General features: G+C 37.2%; 1 protein-coding gene across 17 annotated transcripts in view; it reads left to right on the forward strand.

Annotated features, from left to right (window-relative positions):
- Positions 1–22,823, forward strand: part of EVI5 (ecotropic viral integration site 5) — a 248,899-nt gene that overhangs the window by 71,422 nt on the left and 154,654 nt on the right. The window contains exon 1 of one of the 17 annotated variants that reach the window (XM_078451662.2): positions 10,623–10,767. The exons of the other annotated variants lie outside the window; for them this stretch is intronic. Coding sequence (XP_078307788.1) covers positions 10,736–10,767 — 32 coding nt within the window. The 5' untranslated portion in view covers positions 10,623–10,735. Of the gene's footprint in view, positions 1–10,622; positions 10,768–22,823 lie in introns of those variants that run through there. 17 annotated transcript variants of the gene reach the window in all.

The raw sequence follows: 22,823 nt of genomic DNA on the forward strand, positions 1-22,823 counted from the left end.
CGGAATGGGAAAAGATATTTGCAAATGACACATCGGACAAAGGGCTAGTATCCAAAATCTATAAAGAGCTCACCAAACTCCACACCCAAAAAACAGATAACCCAGTGAAGAAATGGGCAGAAAACATGAATAGACACTTCTCTAAAGAAGACATCCGGATGGCCAACAGGCACATGAAAAGATGTTCAACGTCGCTCCTTATCAGGGAAATACAAATCAAAACCACACTCAGATACCACCTCACGCCAGTCAGAGTGGCCAAAATGAAGAAATCAGGAGACTATAGGTGCTGGAGAGGATGTGGAGAAACAGGAACCCTCTTGCACTGTTGGTGGGAATGCAAATTGGTGCAGCCGCTCTGGAAAGCAGTGTGGAGGTTCCTCAGAAAATTAGAAATAGACCTACCCTATGACCCAGCAATAGCACTGCTAGGAATTTATCCAAGGGATACAGGAGTACTGATGCATAGGGGCACCTGTACCCCAATGTTTATAGCGGCACTCTCAACAATAGCCAAATGATGGAAAGAGCCTAAATGTCCATCAACTGATGAATGGATAAAGAAATTGTGGTTTATATACACAATGGAATACTACGTGGCAATGAGAAAAAATGAAATATGGCCTTTTGTAGCAACATGGATGGAACTGGAGAGTGTGATGCTAAGTGAAATAAGCCATACAGAGAAAGACAGATACCATATGGTTTCACTCTTATGTGGATCCTGAGAAACATAACAGAAACCCATGGGGGAGGGGAAGGAAAAAAAAAAAAAAAAAAAAAAAGAGGTTAGAGTGGGAGAGAGCCAAAGCATAAGAGACTGTTAAAAACTGAGAACAAACTGAGGGTTGATGGGGGGTGGGAGGGAGGGCAGGGTGGGTGATGGGTATTGAGGAGGGCACCTTTTGGGATGAGCACTGGGTGTTGTATGGAAACCAATTTGACAGTAAATTTCATATATTAAAAAATAAAAGAAAAAAAAATAAAAAAAAAAAATCTCCCAACAAATAGGAGTCCAGGACCAGATGGCTTCCCAGGGGAGTTCTACCAGATGTTTAAAGCAGAGATAATACCTATCCTTCTCAAGCTATTCCAAGAAATAGAAAGGGAAGGAAAACTTCCAGACTCATTCTATGAAGCCAGTATTAATTTGATTCCTAAACCAGACAGAGACCCAGTAAAAAAAGAACTACAGGCCAATATCCCTCATGAATATTGATGCAAAAATTCTCAATAAAATACTAGCAAATCGAATTCAACAGCATATAAAAAGAATTATTCACCATGATCAAGTGGGATTCATTCCTGGGATGCAGGGCTGGTTCAACATTCGCAAATCGATGAACGTGATACATCACATTAACAAAAAAAAAGAGAACCATATGATCCTGTCAATCGATGCAGAAAAGGCCTTTGACAAAATCCAGCACCCTTTCTTAATAAAAACCCTTGAGAAAGTCGGGATAGAAGGAACATACTTAAAGATCATAAAAGCCATTTATGAAAAGCCCACAGCTAACATCATCCTCAACGGGGAAAAACTGAGAGCTTTTTCCCTGAGATCAGGAACACGACAGGGATGCCCACTCTCACCGCTGTTGTTTAATATAGTGCTGGAAGTTCTAGCATCAGCAATCAGACAACAAAAGGAAATCAAAGGCATCAACATTGGGAAAGATGAAGTCAAGCTTTTGCTTTTTGCAGATGACATGATATTATACATGGAAAATCCGATAGACTCCACCAAAAGTCTGCTAGAACTGATACATGAATTCAGCAAAGTTGCAGGATACAAAATCAATGTACAGAAATCAGTTGCATTCTTATACACTAACAATGAAGCAACAGAAAGACAAATAAAGAAACTGATCCCATTCACAATTGCACCAAGAAGCATAAAATACCTAGGAATAAATCTAACCAAAGATGTAAAAGATCTGTATGCTGAAAACTATAGAAAGCTTATGCAGGTAATTGAAGAAGATATAAAGAAATGGAAAGACATTCCCTGCTCATGGATTGGAAGAATAAATATTGTCAAAATGTCAATACTACCCAAAGCTATCTACACATTCAATTCAATCCCAATCAAAATTGCACCAGCATTCTTCTCGAAACTAGAACAAGCAGTCCTAAAATTCATATGGAACCACAAAAGGCCCGGAATAGCCAAAGTAATTTTGAAGAAGAAGACCAAAGCAGGAGGCATCACAATCCCAGACTTTAGCCTCTACTCCAAAGCTGTCATCATCAAGACAGCGTGGTATTGGCACAAAAACAGACATATAGACCAATGGAATAGAATAGAAGCCCCAGAACTAGACCCACAAACGTATGGCCAACTCATCTTTGACAAAGCAGGAAAGAACATCCAATGGAAAAAAGACAGTCTCTTTAACAAATGGTGCTGGGAGAACTGGACAGCAACATGCAGAAGGTTGAAACTAGACCACTTTCTCACCCCATTCACAAAAATAAACTCAAAATGGATAAAGGACCTGAATGTGAGACAGGAAACCATCAAAACCTTAGAGGAGAAAGCAGGAAAAGACCTCTCTGACCTCAGCCGTAGCAATCTCTTACTCGGCACATCCCCAAAGGCAAGGGAATTAAAAGCAAAAGTGAATTACTGGGACCTTATGAAGATAAAAAGCTTCTGCACAGAAAAGGAAACAACCAACAAAACTAAAAGGCAACCAACGGAATGGGAAAAGATATTTGCAAATGACACATCGGACAAAGGGCTAGTATCCAAAATCTATAAAGAGCTCACCAAACTCCACACCCAAAAAACAGATAACCCAGTGAAGAAATGGGCAGAAAACATGAATAGACACTTCTCTAAAGAAGACATCCGGATGGCCAACAGGCACATGAAAAGATGTTCAACGTCGCTCCTTATCAGGGAAATACAAATCAAAACCACACTCAGATACCACCTCACGCCAGTCAGAGTGGCCAAAATGAAGAAATCAGGAGACTATAGGTGCTGGAGAGGATGTGGAGAAACAGGAACCCTCTTGCACTGTTGGTGGGAATGCAAATTGGTGCAGCCGCTCTGGAAAGCAGTGTGGAGGTTCCTCAGAAAATTAGAAATAGACCTACCCTATGACCCAGCAATAGCACTGCTAGGAATTTATCCAAGGGATACAGGAGTACTGATGCATAGGGGCACCTGTACCCCAATGTTTATAGCGGCACTCTCAACAATAGCCAAATGATGGAAAGAGCCTAAATGTCCATCAACTGATGAATGGATAAAGAAATTGTGGTTTATATACACAATGGAATACTACGTGGCAATGAGAAAAAATGAAATATGGCCTTTTGTAGCAACATGGATGGAACTGGAGAGTGTGATGCTAAGTGAAATAAGCCATACAGAGAAAGACAGATACCATATGGTTTCACTCTTATGTGGATCCTGAGAAACATAACAGAAACCCATGGGGGAGGGGAAGGAAAAAAAAAAAAAAAAAAAAAAGAGGTTAGAGTGGGCGAGAGCCAAAGCATAAGAGACTGTTAAAAACTGAGAACAAACTGAGGGTTGATGGGGGGTGGGAGGGAGGGCAGGGTGGGTGATGGGTATTGAGGAGGGCACCTTTTGGGATGAGCACTGGGTGTTGTATGGAAACCAATTTGACAGTAAATTTCATATATTAAAAAATAAAAAAAAAAAAAATAAAAAAAAAAAATCTCCCAACAAATAGGAGTCCAGGACCAGATGGCTTCCCAGGGGAGTTCTACCAGATGTTTAAAGCAGAGATAATACCTATCCTTCTCAAGCTATTCCAAGAAATAGAAAGGGAAGGAAAACTTCCAGACTCATTCTATGAAGCCAGTATTAATTTGATTCCTAAACCAGACAGAGACCCAGTAAAAAAAGAACTACAGGCCAATATCCCTCATGAATATTGATGCAAAAATTCTCAATAAAATACTAGCAAATCGAATTCAACAGCATATAAAAAGAATTATTCACCATGATCAAGTGGGATTCATTCCTGGGATGCAGGGCTGGTTCAACATTCGCAAATCGATGAACGTGATACATCACATTAACAAAAAAAAAGAGAACCATATGATCCTGTCAATCGATGCAGAAAAGGCCTTTGACAAAATCCAGCACCCTTTCTTAATAAAAACCCTTGAGAAAGTCGGGATAGAAGGAACATACTTAAAGATCATAAAAGCCATTTATGAAAAGCCCACAGCTAACATCATCCTCAACGGGGAAAAACTGAGAGCTTTTTCCCTGAGATCAGGAACACGACAGGGATGCCCACTCTCACCGCTGTTGTTTAATATAGTGCTGGAAGTTCTAGCATCAGCAATCAGACAACAAAAGGAAATCAAAGGCATCAACATTGGGAAAGATGAAGTCAAGCTTTTGCTTTTTGCAGATGACATGATATTATACATGGAAAATCCGATAGACTCCACCAAAAGTCTGCTAGAACTGATACATGAATTCAGCAAAGTTGCAGGATACAAAATCAATGTACAGAAATCAGTTGCATTCTTATACACTAACAATGAAGCAACAGAAAGACAAATAAAGAAACTGATCCCATTCACAATTGCACCAAGAAGCATAAAATACCTAGGAATAAATCTAACCAAAGATGTAAAAGATCTGTATGCTGAAAACTATAGAAAGCTTATGCAGGTAATTGAAGAAGATATAAAGAAATGGAAAGACATTCCCTGCTCATGGATTGGAAGAATAAATATTGTCAAAATGTCAATACTACCCAAAGCTATCTACACATTCAATTCAATCCCAATCAAAATTGCACCAGCATTCTTCTCGAAACTAGAACAAGCAGTCCTAAAATTCATATGGAACCACAAAAGGCCCGGAATAGCCAAAGTAATTTTGAAGAAGAAGACCAAAGCAGGAGGCATCACAATCCCAGACTTTAGCCTCTACGCCAAAGCTGTCATCATCAAGACAGCGTGGTATTGGCACAAAAACAGACATATAGACCAATGGAATAGAATAGAAGCCCCAGAACTAGACCCACAAACGTATGGCCAACTCATCTTTGACAAAGCAGGAAAGAACATCCAATGGAAAAAAGACAGTCTCTTTAACAAATGGTGCTGGGAGAACTGGACAGCAACATGCAGAAGGTTGAAACTAGACCACTTTCTCACCCCATTCACAAAAATAAACTCAAAATGGATAAAGGACCTGAATGTGAGACAGGAAACCATCAAAACCTTAGAGGAGAAAGCAGGAAAAGACCTCTCTGACCTCAGCCGTAGCAATCTCTTACTCGGCACATCCCCAAAGGCAAGGGAGTTAAAAGCAAAAGTGAATTACTGGGACCTTATGAAGATAAAAAGCTTCTGCACAGAAAAGGAAACAACCAACAAAACTAAAAGGCAACCAACGGAATGGGAAAAGATATTTGCAAATGACACATCGGACAAAGGGCTAGTATCCAAAATCTATAAAGAGCTCACCAAATTCCACACCCAAAAAACAAATAACCCAGTGAAGAAATGGGCAGAAAACATGAATAGACACTTCACTAAAGAAGACATCCGGATGGCCAACAGGCACATGAAAAGATGTTCAACGTCGCTCCTTATCAGGGAAATACAAATCAAAACCACACTCAGATATCACCTCACGCCAGTCAGAGTGGCCAAAATGAACAAATCAGGAGACTATAGATGCTGGAGAGGATGTGGAGAAACGGGAACCCTCTTGCACTGTTGGTGGGAATGCAAATTGGTGCAGCCGCTCTGGAAAGCAGTGTGGAGTTTCCTCAGAAAATTAAAAATAGACCTACCCTATGACCCAGCAACAGCACTGCTAGGAATTTATCCAAGGGATACAGGAGTACTGATGCATAGGGGCACTTGTACCCCAATGTTTATAGCGGCACTCTCAACAATAGCCAAATGATGGAAAGAGCCTAAATGTCCATCAACTGATGAATGGATAAAGAAATTGTGGTTTATATACACAATGGAATACTACGTGGCAATGAGAAAGAATGAAATATGGCCTTTTGTAGCAACGTGGATGGAACTGGAGAGTGTGATGCTAAGTGAAATAAGCCATACAGAGAAAGACAGATACCATATGGTTTCACTCTTATGTGGATCCTGAGAAACGTAACAGAAACCCATGGGGGAGGGGAAGGAAAAAAAAAAAAAAAAGAGGTTAGAGTGGGAGAGAGAGCCAAAGCATAAGAGACTGTTAAAAACTGAGAACAAACTGAGGGTTGATGGGGGGTGGGAGGGAGGGCAGGGTGGGTGATGGATATTGAGGAGGGCACCTTTTGGGATGAGCACTGGGTGTTGTATGGAAACCAATTTGACAGTAACTTTCATATATTAAAAAAAATAAAAATAAAAATAAAAATAAATAAATAAATTTATTGAGAATTCTTTTATGATCTTGAATATTATCTTATTTGGTAAACATTTTATGTGATCTTGAGAAGAGGGTATATTAAACTGTTGGGTAGAGTATTCTATAAACATTAGTTGGTTAAAATGGATTGATAATGTTTAAGTCTACTATTTATTTTCTGGTTTTCTGTTTACTTTTGATATCGGATATGGACAGAAGAGTATGGATGATCCCAACTATAATTGTGGATTTGTCTGTTTCTCTTTAAATTATTTCAGTCTTTGTTTCATGTATCTTGAAGTTGTACTTATTAAGTATTTAAACATTTAGGTTTGTTATGCCCTCTTGTGTAACCCCTTCTTTATCTTTGGTAATACTGTTTGCTTAGAAATCTACATAGTCATTGTACCTTTCTTTTGAATAGTGTTAAAATATTATACATTTTCCAGCCTTTAAAGTTCCTCAGCTAGGCAACATATATTTATATCTTTTAAAAATACAAATGAATGATCTTTGCCTTATAATATTTACCATTTACTTTTTTAAAAATTACAAAAACAAAGTTTTATTTCTTCCTCACATTTCATATTCATTTTAAGCTGCAAGTTGAGTACATCTTTGTTCCATACTTCTTTATTCCAGGACTAATGACCACCCCTTATCCAGGATAAACCAGACCTGTGGCAGATGCAAACGAGATAGAGTGGAAATACCTTAAAGTGTCTGTTAGGGAGTTGTAGATGTAACTTCTATCTAGATTTTATTGGCCAACGCAAATCATGTATCCAAACCTTTTGGAGTGAAGTGGGAATTACAGTCTTCTTGCAGGGCTAGATCCAAGAAAATATGTATGCTGCTATTAATATTTCTTTTGCTTTTTTCCTGTATTTTCACTGTATTTTTATTGTATCTTTAATTTGTTCACACACTGTAAAATCCACCCTTTGAAAGCATATGATACAGTGATTTTGGTGTATTTACAAAGTTGTGCATCTATTACTATTGTTCAATTTCAGAACATTTTAATCCCCCCCCCCCCCCCCCCCAAGAAACTCTCTACTGATTAGTCTCCCTTTTTTACCTTTCTTCCAGCCACTGGTAATCACTAATCTGCTTTCTATCTCTGTGGGTTTGCCTACTCTTGGACACTTCATTATGGAATCATAAAGTAGGTAGTCTTTTGTGACTAGAAAACAGTGTTTTCTAGGTTTTTCAGGAAAATAGATCATTTATATTTAATGTGATTATTGATATGCTTATGTTTAAATCTTTTGTTTTATTTTTTAAATTATTATTATTATTATTATTATTATTATTTTTATTATTATTGTTTTTTGAGAGAGAGTGCGCAAGGGAGGGAGAGAGAATCTTAAGTGGGCTCCATGGGGCTTGGTCTCATGACTGTGAGGTCATGACCAGCACCGAAATCAAGAGTCAGATGCTTAACTGAGCCACCCAGGCACCCCTGTCATTTTGTTTTATATTGTTGTTTCCTTTTTATTTTTCTGCTTACTTTTTATTTAATGGAATTTTTTTAGTGTTTATTTTCTTTGTTGATTTATCAGCTATAAATATGTTTTGTTATTTTACTGGTTGCTTTAAGGTTCATAGTAGAAATCTCTAATTTATCTCTATTTGCCTTCAAGGGATCTCATACTATTTCAGATGTGGTGTAAGAACTTAGAATAGTACAGGGGCACTTAGGTGGCTCAGTCAGTTAAGCGTATACTTTGGCTCAGGTCATGATCTCACAGTTGGTGAGTTTGAGCCCTGCATCAGGCTCTGTGCTGACAGCTCAGAGCCTGCGGCTGCTTTGGATTCTGTGTTTCCCTCTCTCTCTCTCTGTCCCTCCCCTACTATACTCTGTCTCTCTCTGTCTCAAAAATAAATAAGCATTAAAAAAAAAAAAAAAAAGAATAGTACAGTTCCATATCTCCTCTCCAGTCCTTTATGCTAGTTTTGTCCTGTGTCTTCCTATTATATATGTTGTAACCCTCATTCTGTATTAATATTTTTGCTTCAACAATTATCTTTTTTTTTTTTAATTTATTTTTTTATTTTTTTTAACGTTTTATTTATTTTTGAGACAGGGAGAGACAGAGCATGAACGGGGGAGGGGCAGAGAGAGAGGGAGACACAGAATCGGAAGCAGGCTCCAGGCTCTGAGCCATCAGCCCAGAGCCCCACGTGGGGCTCGAACTCACGAACTGTGAGATCGTGACCTGAGCCAAAGTCGGACGCTTAACCAACTGAGCCACCCAGGCGCCCCAACAATTATCTTTTAAAGAAATTAAAATAATAAAATATCTCATATATTTATATAGTTTCCACCTCTGGAGCTCTTTCATTCTTTAACTCTAGATTTCCACCTGATATACTTTTCCTGTCTGAAGGACTTCATTTAATAATAATTCATGAAGGGTGGAGCTGCTCTTGTATGTTTGAGTCTTCATTTTGCCTTTGATTTGTAAAGATGTTTTCTTTGCATATAGGTTGACAGTTCCCCCACCCCCAGCCCCCACAGTGCTTCGGTGATGTTTCATTGACTTCTGTCTTGCATTGTTTTCATTAGGAAATCTGATCCATTCCTAATCTTTGTTCCTGTATATATAGTGTGGTTTTTTTCCTCTTTTTAAGATTTTTTTCTTTATTCCTGATCTAAGCAGTTTGATTCAGAGCTGCCTGATTGTACTTTTTTTCATGTTTCTTGTATTTGGGTTTTGTGGAACTTCTTGTACATTTATAGTTTTCTTCAAATTTGGAAACTTGTTGACAGTTTTTTTCGGTGGCCCAATCCATTGAGTGTCCAACTTCAGCTCAGGTTATGATCTCATGGTTCATGGTTTCGAAGTTGGGCTTTGTGTTGGCAATGCAGAGCCTGCTTCACATTCTCTGTCTCCCTTTCTCTCTGTTCCTTCCTGCTCACGCTCTCTCAAAGATAAACATTAAAAAAAAAAAGGGCACTTGTATTGAGCACAGGATGATGTATGTAAATGATGAAACACTGAATCTACTTCTGAAACCAATATTGTACTGTATGTTAACTAAAATAAAAATATTAATAAAAAAATGAATTGGTTCTTTAATGGAAAAATAGTGCACACAAAAGATAACTTTTGGTGCTGAGTTTGTAAGTGACCAAAGTTGAATTTATTTTTATGGTTGTGATCAGTAATTACTGTACTACTAATATATACAAAGCACTACAGTAGGAATTATTGTAAGTTATGGATATAGATGAACTTTTCTCCAAGTAATTCACAGTTTATTCAGGAATACCAGATGTGCCCTGTGTATATGTTAATATCTAAAGAATAATTACTAGAGTTATTTAAAAACTTTCAGAAAAGAGGTTTTGACAAATCAGAATTTGAAGTTAAAGGAGCAAAAGGTTGTCATTGTTGTTCTTGTATGGATTACTCAAAATCTGTACTCTTATTTTTTTTTTTTAAATATTTATTTTTGAGAGACAGAGCTTGAGTGGGGGAGGGGCACAGAGAGAGAGGGGGACACAGAATCCAAAGCAGGCTCCAGGCTCTGAGGGGCAACACAGAGCCTGACGCGGGGCTCGAACTCATAAGGTGAAAGATCATGACCTCAGTGGAAGTCAGACGCCCTGCCGACTGAGCCACCCAGGCTCCCCAAAATCTGTGCTCTTTTTGAGTTCACATTTTGAGTTTTTCTTTCCTTTCCTTCATTAAAACCCAGAATCCATGGGAAGGATTTATTTGTAGAGAGGTTGAATCTAGTGACACATTGTTTTACCTTAGAACAATCCTGGTGGAAAAACACATCTCTGACTCAATAAAAAATAAAATGGCAAACACTAGGTCTAGCTCTCTTCCCCCTGTTCTGCCCTACTACCCTGCCAACCTCTTATATCCGAGGAAAAAATTCAAAGAATGATAACTTAAATTTTCTCTGACCATTTCTGTGGTTTATAATATAGATATGCAAATTATATAATTCAAGTAAAAATTACGAGACACAGTTACTTTTTGTAGCAAGGGATATGCTTTTGTTCAAGAGTTTTTTCTTCTCCAAATATAGACTCATGCTACTCATGTTACTTAACTCACTTTAATTCAGAAAGTATAAAAATGGCAATATTTTAGAAAATTAAAATTAAACATTAAAATAACAAATTTTATAAACTGTTTTTTTCTTTCCCATAATTTTACTCCAATGATAACTTTTAAAAATCAGTACATGTGGCAACCCCAGAAAGATGTGAAGAAATGGTTCAATATAATATCAAAGATCTGTTTGATGAAAGTTAATAATTGATAGCCTTAAAGTTGAAATGGGACAGCTGTTTTTTTCCTGTGTGTTAAATGTGTTTTTCTTTTTCATTTTGAAAACATGAAGGCTTTGGCAGAGATGAATTTAGGAAGGTAAGGTTCAAGTGTGATAGCAGTACATTTTAATTAAGGAGGGGAATGTTGCTAATTTCAATTTTTAATAGGCCATTATTTGTGTGGTTTAAAAGTTTGTCATTGCAGCCATGTTCATTTCCTTTTACATTATATTTGGAATCAAAATTTGCTTTTTGATAGAGTTTTGGAAGTGAGATATGAGAATGAGGAAATATGGGTAGGGTTCTTTTAAACTAAATTAAATGTATTTTATGTATTTTTAAGTAAAGTAAGCAGGAATCTTTGAAACCGTAATATATCTTTATCTTACCAACATCTAAAGTTCTACCATCCAGTAAGGTGTGGCACTTGAGCACCTGAAATGTGGCTGGTCTGAATTCTTATGTGCTATAAAAGTGGAATGTACATAAGGTTTTGAATGGCTGATTTGAAAAAAAGAATATCTCATTAATTAAAATTTTGATAACATGCTAAAATGATATTTTGACTATATTTGGTAACATTATTAAAGTTAATTGTACTTGTTTCTTTTACTGTACATGTGGCTACTATAACATTTAAAATGATATAAGGGGCTTGCATTTTATTTCTGTTGGACAGTGATGATCTAGATGATCTAACATAACTTTCATTGTAGGTTTATAGTTTTACTACTAAAGCATTACTTTGTTTACCTGAGGATACTCTCTATAATGCAACCCTGAATATTAAGGAAGTAAAAAGCTGAGCAAAACGTATATTTTTAAGTCTCTGTGTTAAAAATTCATGAATTTTAAATCATAGGCGAGGCTTTTAAGATCATCACACAAACTCTATCCTTCTTCTTTTCATTGAAGGTTTTTAAAAATTTTTTAAATCAATTGTCTGATTTCCTGAGGAATTTGATGATGTAATTAAAAGAATTTATTGAACTCCTTTTTCTGTTGTAACTAGCTTAGTTTTACATCGTATCTTTACTATTGTTTAGTTAAAATTTTTTTAATGTTTATTTTTGAGAGAGAGAGAGAGAGAGAGAAAGAGTCAGAGCAAGGGAGGGTCAGAGGAAGAGGGAGACACAGAATCTGAATCAGGCTCTAGGCTCTGAGCTGTCAGTACAGAGTCTGACACAGGGCTCGAACTCACGAATGCAAGATCATGGCCTGAGCTGAAATTAAGCTGATGCTTAACTGACCGAGCCACCCAGGTGCCCCTATATCGTATCTTTAAATTAAGAAGTCTAAGAAGTATGCTATGCCTGTCTGTCCCAATGTCTGTGTAAAACTAATCCTCAAACCATCAGTTTCTGGTCAGAATATTTGGAAGGGAGCTGGAAGTCTCGTGTTCACCTTCTCTGAGACCTCATCTTAAACAAGAGAAAAAGAAAAAAACTGCTTGCTTTCAGAACTGGAGAGATCCCTATTATTTAGGCACCCCACTAAGAATTGTCTCTGAATTGCTTTTTGTGTTAATTCTTTGTGTTTTGTCTTAATTCTCCCTTTGTTGTTGTTGTTGTTGTTGTTGTTGTTGTTGTTGCTCTGAGACTTGAATTTGTACTTGATGGTGTTGATGTGAATGGTTGTGACTACTCTGTGAGTCAGGCATGTATTTTGTTGCTACTCATTTGCTTTTCTTTTAGCTCGCTGGTTGCTGTCTTTACCCCAGTACATTCATTCATATCTTGTTCCTTGGATGTAACGTTACAAGAGATATTTGAACCCCATGTTTGGAAAGTTGATCCCTCTGCAGTAAGTGCCAGAGTATTTAGCTTTCCAAATGTTTTTCTTATATGGCAATTTTTTTTACCTTAGCTTTTCTTAGATCTTTCTTCAGCTCTTTGTAAATTATCTTAGCAGTTTACACATTTCCAAATGGCATGATGACTTGTTGCTGTTTTGGTATCCATAGGAAAGCATTATGCTGAGTACAGTAGGATATTTAAAAAGTTTACTATCAATTCTTTGCTAATACAGTATTTCCCATTACCGGTGTGGAATACCTTTTAAGACCCCCAGTGGGTGTCTGAAATCGTGGATAGTACCAAACTCTTTGTATACTGTTTTTTTTTCTATACATATGTACTCATGATAAAGTTTAATTTATAAATTTGGCACAGTAAGAGATTAGCAACAATACCTAATAATACAATAGAGCAATTATAGCAATATAGTGAAATAAAAGTTGTGTGAATGTGCTCTCAAATATCTTAATATACTGTTTTCAGAGATGTTAAGATGCCTACCTGATAAGTTCTAAGCTTCAGACTTGTCTTTTTAGTTACAAGATGCTTATCTACATTGATGTCCCCCAAGTACTTCATACTCTAGATACCTAAAAGATAACCCATTGTTTTCCTTTTCCTTCTTTGTATTTTTCAGTCATGGTATTGTAGCAAGAGAGGCTTTTTCTTTGATGTTTGTCAAGTGTGCACTGCTCCACGCTACTTTTTTTCTTACATGCCCATCAGAAAGCTCACGTTCTGCTGTTTTCCTTAGATAGGTGACCTCTTGGTGAGGATAAGGTTCAGTTCTTAGTTGTTAAGATACGGTAAAGGTAATCTCCCTAATAAAATAAAACTCACACTATTCCCTGTGTTGGCATATTCCCCTTGTTGTCAGCTCTCTGTTTAGTTGCTGCTTCTGTCCTTTAGAGAGCTGAGAATACCTTTTCTCTGCCAAGTCTTCTAAGCTTCTGGAAGCTGCCACACCTACATTTTCTCCATCCTTAATGCTACTTGAAGTCCAACTGAAAATTAGCTTTAGCACCCCATCTCAGATAATGTGGGGTTATAGCAAATGCTGTTCTTAGAGGTAGAACTCTAACAAAAACTTGGAGTTGCTTACTTAGGAGACTGAAGATTATGTATTGTCCAGTCAGTAGAGATCCAGTAGAGACGTTTTAGTCTGGCAGCATTCTGGGAGGATGAATACATTTGGGCTTGTGAATTATTGTATAGCAGTGGCAGTTAAAAAATGGCCAGGAAGCCACACAAATCTGTGAGGAATGCCCTTGATTGTAGTATACAGTATTCCTACTGGGCCAGTATTCTTTTCCTTGAATCTGATAAATTTCTTCTTACTAGTTAGTCATAAGGAAATTATGATGGGATGGGAAGGTAGTTTCTGTTCTTGCAATAAATCCGTCCAAGGCAGTGAACCCATGTGCTCTGGACAGAGGGAAATAAGTAAGTTTTGAATAGACTTTTCAGTAGTCCACAGACCTATGAGTAATGCTTACCATTTTCCCAGTTGCTAGCCGCAAGTCTTTGGAAATTGACATTTTCAAGGTAGTATGCTCCCTCTATTACCATGTCGGAATGTTTTAATTATCTTGCTGTTTAAGAGTCTTCCTGAGTTGTTTCATCACTGTATTTAACAAAGAGGAGTAAAAATACCTGATTCTAACTACACATTCTATAAAGTCTATGTTTTCTTAATGAATTTGTAAATTGTTTACCTGCATGCCATGACTTAGTAGTCAAATGGGGAGAGACTTGATAATATCATTTCAAGTATTACTTCTTGAAAATGCTTCAACTCTTTGACAAAAGGACTTCTTTATGCCTATGACTTTGAAAAAAATTCTGAAGTTTCTCTTTAGAAAATTCTAAAATTTGTTAGAGTGCTCAACAAATTTGAAAAGAAAAAAATGAGATAATGTTTATCTTTTCCTTTCTTTACAGAATAGATGCATTTAATATAGCAAAAACAGTACTTTCTAAAGTCAAGTCATTATATTAAAAGGTTATAAAGGGCTTTCGATAATAAAAAGCAATAGTTTCTCACCTAATTGTCACTGCTCCTAGTGTCATTAACCATAGACAATATTTTCTATAAATTGTTATAAAGTTGGTGTATAATTTGCAGAGAAATACTCAGTTCTTAAGTATAGTTTGTTTTGACAAATTTGATTGTGTATTATCCACATGCCCATTAAACACATGGATGATTTCTATCGTGTTAGAAAATTCCTATCATCCCAGAAATTTTCTTGTGCCCTTTTGTAGCAACCTCACCACCTTGAAACCTCTCTTCTGATTTTTATTGCCATTGATATATTTTACGTGTTTTTCTATATAACACTTTTTTTGAGCTATAATTCATATACATGCAATTCACTACTTTAAAGTGTACCATTCAGTGTTTTTTCACATATTCAGAGTTGTGTAGCTATCACCACAGGAAAACACGTATCCATTAGCAACCCCTGGCCATTGCTTCTTACTCTTCTCACTTCCGCTCCACTTCTCAGCAACAACTGATCTATTTTATGAAGTCTAGATATTTAATATAAATTGAATTATACAATATGTTTCCTTTTGTGGCTTCTTTCACTTAGCATCATATTTTCAAGGTGCATCCATGTTGTAGCATGTACTAATACTTCATTCCTCTTCATGACTGAATAATATTCCATTGTATGGCTGTATCAGTGTTTTTTATCCATTTAACAGTTGATGGACATTGGATTGTTTCCACTTTGGGACTGTTATGAATAAATGCTTCCATGAATATTTGTTGTATAAGTTTTGTGCATCTGTCACTACAAGAAACCGCATGCCCATTTACATTTGTTTCCTATCCCTTCTCGGGCATAGCTTTTCCATTTCTCTTAGAATTGTCGGACTGTTTTCCAAAGTGGTTTTACTATTTTACATTCACATCAGTGGTGTCTAAGCGTTCCTGTGTACTCCATATCTTCACCAGCAGTTGTTATTGTGTCTTTCAGTTATAACCATCCTAGTGGTTGTAAAGTGATATCTTATTACGGTTTTGGTTTGCATTTCCCAAATGATTAGTGATGCTGAGCAGCTTTTCATGTGCTTATTGGCTATTGTATATCTTCTTTGGAGAAATGTTTTTTCTGATTATTTGCCCAGTTTTTAATTGGGTTGCTTGTTTTTATTATGGAGTCATAAGAGTTTCTTATATATTTTAGATATGTCTTCTGAGTTGCAAATAGTTTTTCCTCTTCCTTACGTTTTCTTTTCACTTTCTTGATGGCATCCAGGAAGGCACAAAACATTTAAAAAAGTTTTTTTAAATGTTTTTTTTAAATTTATTTTGGAGGGGGGGCAGAGAAAGAGAAAGAGGGAGACACAATCCAAAGCAAGCTCCAGGCTCTGAGCTGTCAGCACAGAGCCCAATGTGGGGCTTGAACCCACAAACCGTAAGATCATGACCTGAGCCGAAGTTGGACACTTAACCGACTGAGCCACCCAGGTGCACCAAAACATTTTTAATTTTGGTGAGTTCAATATGTTTATATAATTATAAATACGTAAAACTTTGGATTGGGAGTAACTTGGTCTGCGAATGTTCCACAAGACAAGCAAGCATTTCTAATAAGTTTTAACTTGATAAACATGTGATGTCTTGCAATATGAGTAGTATGTGACACTGAATGTCACATGATCACAACTAAGCCAATGGTTCTTGAAATTCACTTTGATACACAAGTGCTTTGGATCACAAGCATGTTTCCAGAATGAATTATGCATGCAAACCAAGGTTTTACTGTATATACGTGTATAGATATAGATATAGATATAGTCATTTGTGCTTTGGGTGTCATATTTAAGAATATTTATGTATGCATGTATGTATGTATATTTTGATAAAGACACATGCTCACAGTGTGAGCGGGAGAAGGGCAGAGGGAGAGGGAGACACAATCTGAAATGGGCTCTAGGCTCTGAGCTGTCAGCACAGAGCTGGGTGCAGGGTTTGAATTCATGAATGGTGAGATCATTAACTGAGCCAAAGTCTGACGCTTAACCGACTGAGTCACCCAGGTGCCCCAATTACTTATTTTTTTTTTTAAGTTTACATAATTTTTTTGAGAGAGGAAGGAGGGGAGCAGGGAGGGAAGGAGAGCGAGAATCCCAGGCAGGCTCTGCGCTGTCAGTGCAGAGCCTGACACAGGGCTCAATCTCACAAATTGTGAGATCATGCCCTGAGCCGATACCAAGAGTCACGTGCTTAAGCGAATGAGCCACACCAGGAGCCCATAAGAAGGCTCTACCTAACCCAAAGTCATGAGGATTTACTCCTATATATATATATATTTTTTAATTTTTTTAATGTTTGTTTATTTTTACGAGAGAGACAGAGTGTGAGTGGGGGAGGAGCAGAGAGAGAGGGAGACATAGAATCTGAAGCAGGCTCCAGGCTCTGAGCTGTCAGCACAGAGCCCGATGAGGGGCTTGAACTCACGAACCGGGAGATCATGACCTGAGCTGAAGTCGGATGCTTGCCGACTGAGCCACCCAGGCGCCCCTCTCCTATATTTTTTCTATAATATGCTTGTTCTTGAACTTGATATAAGTGAAATAATATAGTATGTACTTGAGTGCATCTGGCTTCTTTCACTCAACCTAACATTTATAAGATTTATCCATTTTATTGTATGTATCAGCAGTTTGTTTCTTTTTATTGCTGAGTTAGTATTGCAAGGAATGAATATATCAAAATTTGATCATTTACTTTTCTGGATATTTGGGTTGTTTCTGGGTTGTAACTATTATGAATTAAGCTTCTGTGAACTTTCTTCACATCTTTTTGTGGATATGATTATTCATTTCTCTTGCTGGATCAAATGAAAATTTAGTTCTTCAAAGTGGTTGAACTAGGACATCATTTATTTACCTTGAGAGAGATAGTCCATGAGAAGGCAGAGGAAGGGGAGATAGAGGATCCCAAAGGTGCTCCACACTGTCAGTGTGGAGCCCATTGTAGGGCTCAAACTCATGAACCATGAGATCATAATCTGAGCTGAAATCCAGAGATGAATGCTTAACTGACTGAGCCACATTGCATAGTGTGATTTTAATTTGCTTCATCCTGATGACTAAAACACAAGTTGAATGTTTTCCCATTGCTTTTTGGCCATTTGATTATTTTGTTTTGTAAAATGTCAGCTTAAGTCTCTTAATCACTAAAAAAAACAAAAAAAAACTGTGTTGTTTGCATTTTTCATTACTGACTTTAAGAGTTCTTTGTGTATTCTGGATACCAGTCTTATGTGATACATATGTGAGAACTTTTTTTCCTCAGTCTATAGTTTACCTTTTCATTTTCTGAAGGGTATCTTTTGAAGAGTAGGGTTTTTAATTTTTTTTTTTTTTTTAATTTTTTTTTTTTCAACGTTTTTTATTTATTGTTGGGACAGAGAGAGACAGAGCATGAACGGGGGCGGGGCAGAGAGAGAGGGAGACACAGAATCGGAAACAGGCTCCAGGCTCCGAGCCATCAGCCCAGAGCCTGACGTGGGGCTCGAACTCACGGACCGCGAGATCGTGACCTGGCTGAAGTCGGAGGCTTAACCGACTGCGCCACCCAGGCGCCCCGGGTTTTTAAGTTTGATGAAGTCTGCTTTATTTTTTCTTTTGAGGTTAGTGTTTCTTTGTGTCTCATTAACACATTTTGCCTATTTCAAGGTTGTAAAGTCTTTTTCCTGTTTTCTTCAAGGAGTTTTAATAGTTTTTAGCTTTTATATTAATGGCTGTTGTCCATTTGAGTCCTTTTTGTTTGGTGAGTTAAGGCAAGAACAGTATTTTACTTTATTTTTATTATTTATTTAAGTTCTTTTTTAAAAAATATAATTTATTGTTAAATTGGCTAACATACAGCTTGTAAAGTGTGCTCTTGGTTTTTGGAGTAGATTTCCCATGGTTCATCGGTTACACACAACACCCAGTGCTCATCCCAACAAGTGACCTCCTCAATGCCCATCACCCATTTTCCCCTCTCCCCCACCCTCCCATCCACCCTCAGTTTGTCCTCTGTATTTAAGAGTCTCTTATGGTTTGCCTCCCTCCCTCTCTGTCTGTACCCTACCATTCCCCCATCATCTTCCGTTAAGTTTCTCAAGATCCACATAGGAGTGAAAACAGATGATATCTGTCTTTCTCTGACTGATTTATTTCACTCAGCGTAATACCTTCCAGTTCCATCCACGTTGCTACAAATGGCATGATTTCATTCTAACTGCTAGTAGTATTCCATTGTATACATAAACCATATCTTCTTTATCCCTTCATCAGTTGATGGACATTTAGGCTATTTCCATAATTTGGCTATTGTTGAAAGCGCTCCTGTAAACATTGGGGTACATGTGCTCCTGTGAATGAGCACTCCTGTATCCTTTGGATAAAATTACTAATAGTGCTATTGCTGGGTCATAGTGTAGTTCTGTTTTTAATTTTTTGAGGAACCTCCACACTGTATTCCAGAGTGGCTGCACCAGTTTGCATTCCCACCAGCAGTGCAAGAGGGTTCCCCTTTCTCCACATCCTCGCCAGCATCTGTAGTTTCCTGAGTTGTTCATTTTAGCCACTCTGACCAGTGTGAGGTGGTATCTCAGTGTGGTTTTGATTTGTATTTCCTGATGATGCATGACATTGAGGATCTTTTCATGTGTCTGTTGGCCATCTGGATGTCTTTGGAAAAGTGTCTATTCATGTCTTCTGCCCATTTCTTCACTGGATTATTTGTTTTTTGGGTGTTGAGTTTGGCAAGTTCTTTATAGATTTTGGATACTAACCCTTTATCGAATATGTCATTTGCAAATATCTTTTCCCATTCTGTTGGTTGCCTTTTAGTTTTGTTGATTGTTTCCTTTGCAGTGCAGAGGCTTTTTATCTTGATGAGGTCCAAGTAGTTCATTTTTGCTTTTAATTCTTTTGCCTTTGGAGATGTGTCAAGCAAGAAATTGCTGCAGCTGAGGTTATAGAGGTTGTTGCCTGTTTAGGGTTTTGATGGTTTCCTGTCTCACATTTAGGTCTTTCATCCATTTTGAGTTTATTTTTGTGCATGGTTTAAGAAAGTGGTCTAGTTTCATTCTTCTGCATGTTGCTGTCCACTACTCCCAGCACGATTTGCTAAAGAGACTGTCTTTTTTTCCACTGGATCAAAGAACAGTATTTTAAATAATGTGGTATCTTGGAATATTGCATTTATAAATTTTTCTCACAGTTCTATATATTTGTGTATGTTATTTCAATGTCCTCTGAAAAGAAACTCTTTACCCACTTCTCTAACTCACCCATGATTGCACTTGGTATTCTTGCTTATGCCAAAAGTTAGAACTTGGCAATCTCTGAGACCTCTCTGACTCTCTAGAAGCCTTCTGTCTAGGCACTTTTTCATCTATACTTCCATCATATTTCAAACTTAGGTTTAGCTTAGGAAATACCATTATATTCTTTTTAAATTACATCTCTCTATTGATGGTAGTGCTGCAGTTTCATTATTTGGCATATAGCAAGCATTCAGTGAATAATTAAATGAAGAACTGAAGTTCAAGTAATTTCAGTGGAGTTTGTTTCTCTATTCCATTTAGAATTCTGAGGGATTACAATCGTATATAAAAGTGCTTACACAAGGGGGTGCCGCAGTGGCTCAGTTGGTTAAGCGTCCGACTTCAGCTCAGGTCATGATTTCACAGCCCGTGAGTTCGAGCCCCGCATCAGGCTCTGTGCTGACAGCTCAGAGCCTGGAGCCTGCTTCAGATTCTGTGTCTCCCTCTGTCTCTGCCCCTGCTCAGCTTGCACTCTCTGTCTCAAAAATAAACATTAAAAAAATTTTTTTAAAATAGTGCTTACATATATGTAACACTAATTTTTCCATAAGATATATTGTGGACTTACTGAAATAATATCTATGGAAAAAGCAGTAAAGCATTATCATTAATTTTTTTTATTATTTTATTTTTTAAATTTACATTCAAGTTAGTTAACATATAGTGCAACAATGATTTCAGGAGTGGATTCCTTAGTGCCCCTTACCCATTTAGCCCATTCCCCCTCCCACAACCTCTCCAGCAACCCTCTGTTTATTCTCTATATTTAAGAATCTTTTATATTTTGTCCCCCTCCTGTTTTTATATGATTTTTGCTTCCCTTCCCATATATTCGTCTGTATATCATTTTGTATCTTAAAGTCCTCACATGAGTGAAGTCATATGATTTGTCTTTCTCCAACTAATTTCGCTTAGCATAATACCCTCTAGTTCCATCCATGTAGTTGCAAATGGCAAGATTTCATTCTTTTTGGTTGCTGAGTAATACTCCATTGTATATATATATGCCACATCTTCTTTATCCATTCATCCATTGATGGACATAGGGCTCTTTCCATACTTTGGCTATTGTTGATAGTGTTGCTATAAACATTGGGGTGCATGTGTCCTTTCGAAACAGCATACCTGTATCCCTTGGATAAACACCTAGTAGTGCAGTTGCTGGGTCGTAGGGTAGTTCTATTTTTAACTTTTTGAGGAGCCTCCAGACTGTTTTTCAGAGTGGCTGCACCAGTTTGCATTCCTACCAGCAGTGCAAAAGAGATCCTCTTTATCTGCACCCTCTCTAACATCTTTTGTTGCCTGAGTTGTTCATGTTAGCCATTCTGGCAGGTGTGAGGTGGTATCTCATTGTGGTTTTACTTTGTATTTCCCTGATGATGAGTGATGTTGAGCATTTTTTCATGTGTCAGTTGGCCATCTGGATGTTCTTTGGAGAAGTGTCTATTCATGTCTTTTGCCCATTTCTTCACTGAATTCTTTGTTTTTTGGGTGTTGAGTTTTATAAGTTGTTTATAGATTTTGGATACTAACCCTATATCTGATCTTTATGTCGTTTGCAAAAAATCTTCTCCCATTCTGTCAGTTGCCTTTTAGTTTTGCTGATTGTTTCATTCGCTGTGCAGAAGATTTTTATTTTGATGAGGCCCCAGTAGTTCGTTTTTGCTTTGTTTCCCTTCCCTCTGGAGATGTGTTGAGTAAGAAGTTGCTGCAGACAAGGCCAGAGAGGTTTTTGCCTGCTTTCTCCTTGAGGATTTTGATGGCTTCCTGTCTTACATTCAGGTCTTTCATCCATTTTGAGTTTATTTTTGCATATGGTGTAAGAAAGTTGTCCAGGTTCATTTTTCTGCATGTCGCTGTCAAGTTTTCCCATCACCACTTGCTGAAGAGACTGTCTTTATTCCATTGGATATTCTTTCCTGCTTTGTCCAAGATTAGTTGGCCATATGTTTGTGGGTCCATTTCTGGGTTCTCTGTTCTGTTCCATTGATCTGAGTGTCTGTTCTTGTGCCAGTACCATACTGTCTTGATGGTTACAGCTTTGTAGTATAGCTTGAAGTCCAAGATTGTGATGCCTTCTGCTTTGGTTTTCTCTTTCAAGATTGCTTTGGCTATTTAGGGTCTTTTCTGTTTCCATACAAATTCTAGGATTGTTTGTTCTAGCTCTGTGAAGAATGCTGATGTTATTTTAATAGGGATGCATTGAATATGTAGATTGCTTTGGGAATTATTTTTTTCCAATAAAGAATATTTATAGCAAATAGTTGACGCTTAATTTGGCTGTTTTATCCATTTTTCTATTTCTAGCCATATTTGGGATATTTAATTTAAATCATTGTTGCAGTGGAAATGTATGAAACTATCCCATTAAGAAGAATAGTATTTGTGCAGTTTTTATTATGTTGTGTTAACTGATTATGACATATTTGGGATTTGAAGTTCTTTTTTTAATATGCAGATTTTGATTTTATTTCAACTCAGTTGATACTTAATGTACCTTGTTATTGTGCTAAGTGCTTTCAGGGATATAAAGATGAATAAATCTCCCATGCAAAGGGTGTTTCTAATAGTCTGCTCAGTAGGGTTTAATACATATATTTTTTTATTAGTTTTTATATATCTTTAATATTTGGAGCATTTGTTATATCCTAAATAGAGGACTTTCTCAAGGCATTATTCTAAGTAAGTGGTAGTCATGTTAAAAACAGAAATAGATCTTTGAGGACCCTTATTTGAATGACATGTAATTTCTGTCTTTATAGTGAGAGAGCCACATTTTCCAGTCTTTCATTATAGTGTGTTTATTTATGAAATAAATAATAGATTTGATGTTGTGATAAGTCATAGAACTGATCTCTGAAATTATCTCATCTTTGAACAGATAAGGAAATACAAAGGCGAAAGGATCTTAAGAATGAAGAGGTCTCAGTTTGAGAGTGCAAACCCAGTGATAAATAACAACTGTTAGTTGGCTTGAGTTTTTGTGAGGTAGTTGGGATTAAGGAGACCGAGTGTAT

Source organism: Panthera onca, chromosome C1 (assembly GCF_046562875.1).
Source record: "Panthera onca isolate mPanOnc1 chromosome C1, mPanOnc1 haplotype 2, whole genome shotgun sequence".
NCBI classification, from domain to species: Eukaryota; Metazoa; Chordata; class Mammalia; order Carnivora; family Felidae; genus Panthera; species Panthera onca.